The sequence below is a fragment of the Gymnodraco acuticeps genome, unplaced genomic scaffold (genome assembly GCF_902827175.1).
Source record: "Gymnodraco acuticeps unplaced genomic scaffold, fGymAcu1.1, whole genome shotgun sequence".
In the NCBI taxonomy this organism is placed as follows: Eukaryota; Metazoa; Chordata; class Actinopteri; order Perciformes; family Bathydraconidae; genus Gymnodraco; species Gymnodraco acuticeps.
Window position 1 is genome coordinate 15,643 of NW_022992059.1, and position 6,542 is coordinate 22,184.

A 6,542-nucleotide genomic window follows, 5' to 3' on the forward strand; every position below is an offset into this window, starting at 1 on the left:
CTTCTTTGACAAAAGCAACGTCTGAATCAACTACGGTAACATCACTCTTTTTAAATTTTTTGCTAGCAGAAGATCCCTTACGAATCTTACGCTTTGCACCCATCTGAATGTTGGTGCAGCCAAGTGTGGACTGAATAGCTGAACTACAACCCAAATCAGTCTCTGTCGTTTTGGGAGTCACTCTTGGACCCAAAGACAGATTACTGCTTTCAATTGGGCCTATGTGAGTGACTCCTACACCAGCCATCTCAAACTGTTTTTGAGACTCAGAAGATCCCTTTGGAATCTTACGCTTTGCACCCATCTCAATGTTGGTGCAGCCAAGTGTGGACTGAATAGCTGAACTACAACCCAAATCAGTCTCTGTCGTTTTGGGAGTCACTCTTGGACCCAAAGACAGATTACTGCTTTCAATTGGGCCTATGTGAGTGACTCGGACACCAGCGATCTCAAACTGTTTTTGACACTTCTTGAGGAACGCTGCAAATGTCCATATGTATTCAAACACGTCTTCAAGGCCTCTGAAATACAAAACAACACTACGCCCCTCGCCATCGCGCATCCCAGACGCACTGCGTGCATGGGAGTCGACCACTGCGTAGTGTCCACCTTGACCAATGATGGCACATGTACCGCCATTCATTGTCAGAAAGCATGTGTCATAGTTAGTACACATCCTTTCCAGTCCGCATTTTAGAGTGGTGTGCACCCCCTCATCAATGAGATCCCCCTCAACCACATCCACATCTCCAGACACAAAGTCACTGTATTGAAACTGAAATGTTTGTCCGTCGATAATGGCCTCCTTGGGCAGATCTGGAACCGAAAGCAGTTTGTACCCGCCACTGATACCTTGTTGGTCACGCAGGGAGGTGTACAGATCGTCACCAAGAACAACTACTTTATCCAGGTTGTCGGTCTGCCATGTGAACACGCTGTCAACTGTGTGTTTGGCTATGCCTACCAAACTTACAGCCATGCACTGAAGACCTGCATATTTAAACCGTTGGTCACCCTGACTGAATGTTCCCCTGATACACCCCATATCCCCAGCCCTGTCTGAAATGACTCTAGCAGTCTCCAAATTTACTTCAGCTGCTTTCACAGAAAGGCTTGTAATGCTAAACTTCTGTGCATTCAATGAATTATTTAGATTCCTGATGTAAAGCATCAGGTCATTAAGGCATGTGTTGAACACGGCTACAGATGTGCCAAAACTGGATGCCAACCCAGAAGCACCACGTGTGCCACAATCAACGACTACAATACAGTCATTGTGTTTAATAATGGCACTGGCTGCGGAATTTACGTTAAACAGACACATGCCATCCCTGGATAAGTGTTCAAGCAGCTTCTCCGACAATACCTGATCCCCTCCAGACAAATTAAATTCGCCGTACACTGGCACACCCATATTGACGTTCCACTTACGTCCAAACACACTGGTCTGCTCAACCAACCTGCACAAGTTCTTTGGCTTTACATTCATTTTATGGGCTTCCCCTAATACAAACGTGTTAAGCTTTGACCCTGCAACACGTATGGCATCGATATCTGTACTGCTCCACGTACACACAGGCGCAATCAAATGTTTAATCGCAGCCGCTATAGAACATGCAACAGATATTCTATCGTCAGAAACTGATGCATACCTCACAACAGTCCCTGCGACAACAGCCAACTGCACTTTCTCTGAACACATGCAACCATAACCCTTACCTGTTCTCCATCTGCTGTCATCATCAACATCCACTATCACGCTGGGTGATGGCTCGTTGCTGGGTGATGGCTCGTTGCTGGGTGATGGCTCGTTGCTGGGTGATGGCTCGTTGCTGGGTGATGGCTCGTTGCTGGGGGATGGCAATGGCTCCAGCCCTGGCGATGGCTCCAGCCCTGGCGATAGCTCCAGCTCGGGGAATGGCTACACCTAGAAGAAGATTAATATATAAAACAACTGCTAAAAACACTATGTGTCTTAAATTGTTTCACAAACGTTTCACTAAATAATAGAAAGCTATACAATTATGAATACGAAATTATTATTAAGTATTGTTTTTCTACTTACTCACACACATATTGAATGGAACTCAAAAGAGAGGTTTCTTGTCATTCATTGTGTACACTTGAAACAACGTTGACTGCATGCAGGCTAACAACTGAAACTATTTTAACAATGAGCAACAGTAACAATGTCAATAAATTAGCATTATTCATTAAAATGTCACTCTGAAAGCACATCCTTCACACAAACACCACAGACCTGCTGCTCCACAGCAACTGTCCCTCTACTGGTAGGTGGCCGTAAAATCACCTCCACAACCATGGGAGCTGCCTCCCCCTAAAAAAACAAAACAATTAAGTCACCTTGACAATAAATAACACCACCAATATTTGTGTAACTTCTTAGTTTTAAACCAGTCCTATATTGCCTTTAAAAAATAAGAAAACAACAACAACCTGTCGCATTGCCAGGGTCTTCATGGAGGCAGGAGCCCTCTGCTTCAGCTCCATCTTTGTTTTCTAATGTAAGGAAAACAAAATGATTAATCCTCCACTAATAACTCCTTATGGACAGTATAACTTGTCCTCACTGTAATACATTTCAAGTTTGTCAGGAAGGATACATTTTATAATAGGGCATCAACCAACATACAAAGCAACAAACAAATTACCTTTTTCCGTTTTGGAACCGGTGGTGTGCACTCATCAGGGCCAGGAAGATGGGATGGACTAATTTTGTTCATCTCAACCAACATTGCACTGCTGAACCACACAGGTGTCAGTGGAAGATAACTCTCCTCCAAATCCTGTGAAATAAAAAGGAATAAACACTGTTTTAGAAAAAGGGAAACAAATGCACATATAAACTGCAATACCCCAATGATTTGAAAGCATAATACAAAGTAGACCTACCTCCTGCTGAACAGTCCCTGCTGGTTTAAGTGCATCAATGGACTGCTCAGGTTCATCGTGTTGGCTCCTCTGTAAAGATAAATAGCATAGCTTGTGTTAATCAAATGGGTACTCTTCCACCATTATCAAGGCAAACTGCTCAGGGAATATCACTGTTATTGAAAGATGTCAACCACACAATTACCTTCCTGCCCTGGCCGATAACGGTCCACTTGGAAGGATCCAGTTGCGGTGATTTGGCAACCTCTCCTTTAACAATCACCCTTGGAGTGACTCTCCTCGCAGGCGGTGATCTTCTGTGGACAACAGGAGATGGCGTCGGCTCGGCTGGAACAAGTTGCATGTATGCTGCGTTCCAGATCGAACCGACCAGGATTGGCATTCCCGCACTGTCGCTCAAGTGCACCTGCAAAAACCAGCAAATACAAATACATTTACAAATACCACATAACATTCAATATGTTTTTTCAACAACGGAACTTGGAATTACAAAGACCTATACAGAGAACACTTTTCCATTTGCCATGTCACTCACGCCATCTCTGCTCCACAGGTCAAGTTCTTTAAAAGGGAAGTACTCTGCAATTTCTGTGTACTTCACGCCTAAAAACAACAACAACATCAATTACTAACATATCCACACAGATATTATATTTTGCTCTTTAAAAACAATTAAATATAGGACAATGATAAAAATGATTTACGGTACTTGAACCTATATATTTGTTAAACATACCCATACGTGCCGCAACACGACGAAATTCCTGACGCATCATGTCTTGGTAGTCAGGGTCAACGGTAAGGCGCGGGGGGAAGTCCAAGGCAAAAACCTAATCAAAGTTACAGTTCTCAACTACAAAGGTACGCTATTTATCAATATTTGTTGATAACATTTTATCATAAATACATAAACACCACATGGATAACAATACTAAATGTAATATTATAACAACTATAATAAATACAATAACAAATAAGCTTACGTTAGGCCAGCGACTGCAGGCAGTCGCAAGGAGCTTTGCATAATCCTCTCCTGCTTCAGTGATGGTCCTGCTGGATGTCAGGTTGTTGCTGGGAGCCATCACACAGACTGCATCTGGTGTCCTAGGCAGCACAGCATTGGCTGCCTCGGTTCGCAGCTGGGTTGCGCATGCCCCCGGTGTGGACATGGCACCAAAGGAAAACCTTCCCTCTGGCATCTTCACAATTCCATCGACGATGGAACGGAGATGTGAAGCTCCAACAAGGAGGACAAACTGTAACAACAGAAGACATTATTGCAAATGAAAATCACTAATGATTACCCAGACTTTGTTAACAAAATCTGAAAACAATTCATACTTCCTTGTCTGGAGACTCGGCTGGTACGACCAATTTGTGTTGTCGTCCGGTCAGGGACGAAATTGGCCATTTTCGCACTCTATGGCGGTCACCGGTACCGCCGGCGGCTATTTAAAAACAGAGAAAATTACACCGACATTACACTTAATGCACCTTTACAATTCTTAAATTATGTCAGCAATAATAACACATCTTCCTACAATAACACCTGTAAACGTGCAGAGGATTTTATAAGGGAAACGGCTCAAATGCATAAAGGGTCACACCGGTTATTGCATTTTAAAATGTATACATTTAAAACAAATCCATGTTTAAACACTTATTTTTACAATGATACAACAAAAATGGACACCCTAAACATATACAAAATTGAATGACTAAATCCTCCACTACTTACGTGCGAATCTGGCATTGCCAGGCTGCTGATGTCCCACACGTCTCCCAGCCACGCGTAGCTTTGAAGCCTGGGAACGGCGGGATGATTTAAGACGTGGCATCTGAAAGTATGTAGGCATTGTTATAATTAATAAAGACATTAGCAGACCCCTTAAATAGTACACATAATTACACAATTACTTCTTTCAACTGCAACTAAAGCCTACAAGTCCATTAATAGTTGATGCATCCTGTTCAACAAAAATGTACTTACTGTAACTGCTCACGAGATAAAGCTGGGTGGTGAAGATAGTGGTGGATGAGTAGGTGGTGAAGATAGCTGAGTAGGTGGTGAAGAAGGTAAGGTAGATGAGTAGGTGGTGAAGATAGCTGAGTAGGTGGTGAAGAAGGTAAGGTAGATGAAGATAGCTGAGTAGGTGGTGAAGAAGGTAAGGTAAGGTAGATGAGTAGGTGGTGAAGATAGCTGAGTAGGTGGTGAAGAAGGTAAGGTAGATGAGTAGGTGGTGAAGATAGCTGAGTAGGTGCTGAAGAAGGTAAGGTAGATGAAGATAGCTGAGTAGGTGGTGAAGAAGGTAAGGTAAGGTAGATGAGTAGGTGGTGAAGATAGCTGAGTAGGTGGTGAAGAAGGTAAGGTAGATGAGTAGGTGGTGAAGATAGCTGAGTAGGTGCTGAAGAAGGTAAGGTAGATGAGTAGGTGGTGAAGATAGCTGAGTAGGTGCTGAAGAAGGTAAGGTAGATGAAGATAGCTGAGTAGGTGGTGAAGAAGGTAAGGTAGATGAGTAGGTGGTGAAGATAGCTGAGTAGGTGCTGAAGAAGGTAAGGTAGATGAAGATAGCTGAGTAGGTGGTGAAGAAGGTAAGGTAGATGAGTAGGTGGTGAAGATAGCTGAGTAGGTGCTGAAGAAGGTAAGGTAGATGAAGATAGCTGAGTAGGTGGTGAAGAAGGTAAGGTAAGGTAGATGGGTAAGGTAGTTGGGTAGCTGGTCAAGCCGGTAGGTTGTTTAACTACAACAGAGAACAAACTAATCAGCATCACAGACATGTAAATATAATTACTTAACACAATGTACAATACAATTGCATAGCTTAGCATACAGTTATAAACTAAACAATTGTATTAGAAGCTGCTAATCACTTAGATTTACACTAATAAAGAGCCTATCTGTTTTCATTATACGTTATGCTACTGACAGTGTCTTGGACCACAACTCACCGGTAGAGAACTGCTCAAAGCTGTCAATCTGTGGGGAAAACACAGCATTAAACCCTGCTAATAAAATACTGGAAAGTTCCACATATTGTCATGGTATATGTTACTACAAACACTGTCTTTGACCAACACTCACCAGTAATGAACTGCTCAATAGTCGTCACTCTGTGAAATTAAAATAAAAATTAAACCTTGCAAACACAATGCTTGTTTAAATAGCCAAGTGTGGACCTAGCTAACACACACACACTCACATATTAATGCACACATGGTCCACATAGTATTTGATTCAACATTTCATCCAGCTTTCCTTTGTTCATAAAGGACAAAAATAAGCTCCTTATTTTACACATTCTGCTTTAACCAGCTTCACAATGAATTCACAAGAGGAATGACCACTCACCCCAGACAAGATAATATGAAAGAGAGGACAGGCTAAAATGCTACCAAAGTATATCTCACATTTAAAAAAATGAGCGACCAACCACAGCTCTCCTTCTGTAAAATATTGTTGTCTTTTCCCTCCAATCAAAATATATCATATTAACATTTGAATGTCAACAGCTTGCCATGCACACATGTTATGAATATAGACACATCAAAGGGCCAGGTGCAGAGATCCCTGATCCCTGAAACAAAGAATGGGATTATGGCTGTTGTAGTCTTTACCACCATTGGCATAT

General features: G+C 42.3%; 1 protein-coding gene across 1 annotated transcript; it reads right to left on the reverse strand.

The window, feature by feature from the left end:
• Window positions 1–1,535: 1,535 nt before the first annotated feature.
• Window positions 1,536–5,043, reverse strand: LOC117537058. The gene is made up of 12 exons (XM_034202236.1): window positions 4,904–5,043; window positions 4,652–4,751; window positions 4,255–4,361; window positions 3,897–4,169; window positions 3,650–3,743; window positions 3,449–3,516; window positions 3,098–3,319; window positions 2,914–2,982; window positions 2,673–2,807; window positions 2,458–2,520; window positions 2,261–2,338; window positions 1,536–1,927 (listed from the first exon to the last, which is right to left on the reverse strand). The coding sequence occupies exons 2-12, from the start codon at window positions 4,749–4,751 to the stop codon at window positions 1,922–1,924; spliced, it is 1,215 nt and encodes a 404-aa protein (XP_034058127.1). The 5' UTR covers window positions 4,904–5,043; the 3' UTR covers window positions 1,536–1,921.
• Window positions 5,044–6,542: the final 1,499 nt, after the last annotated feature.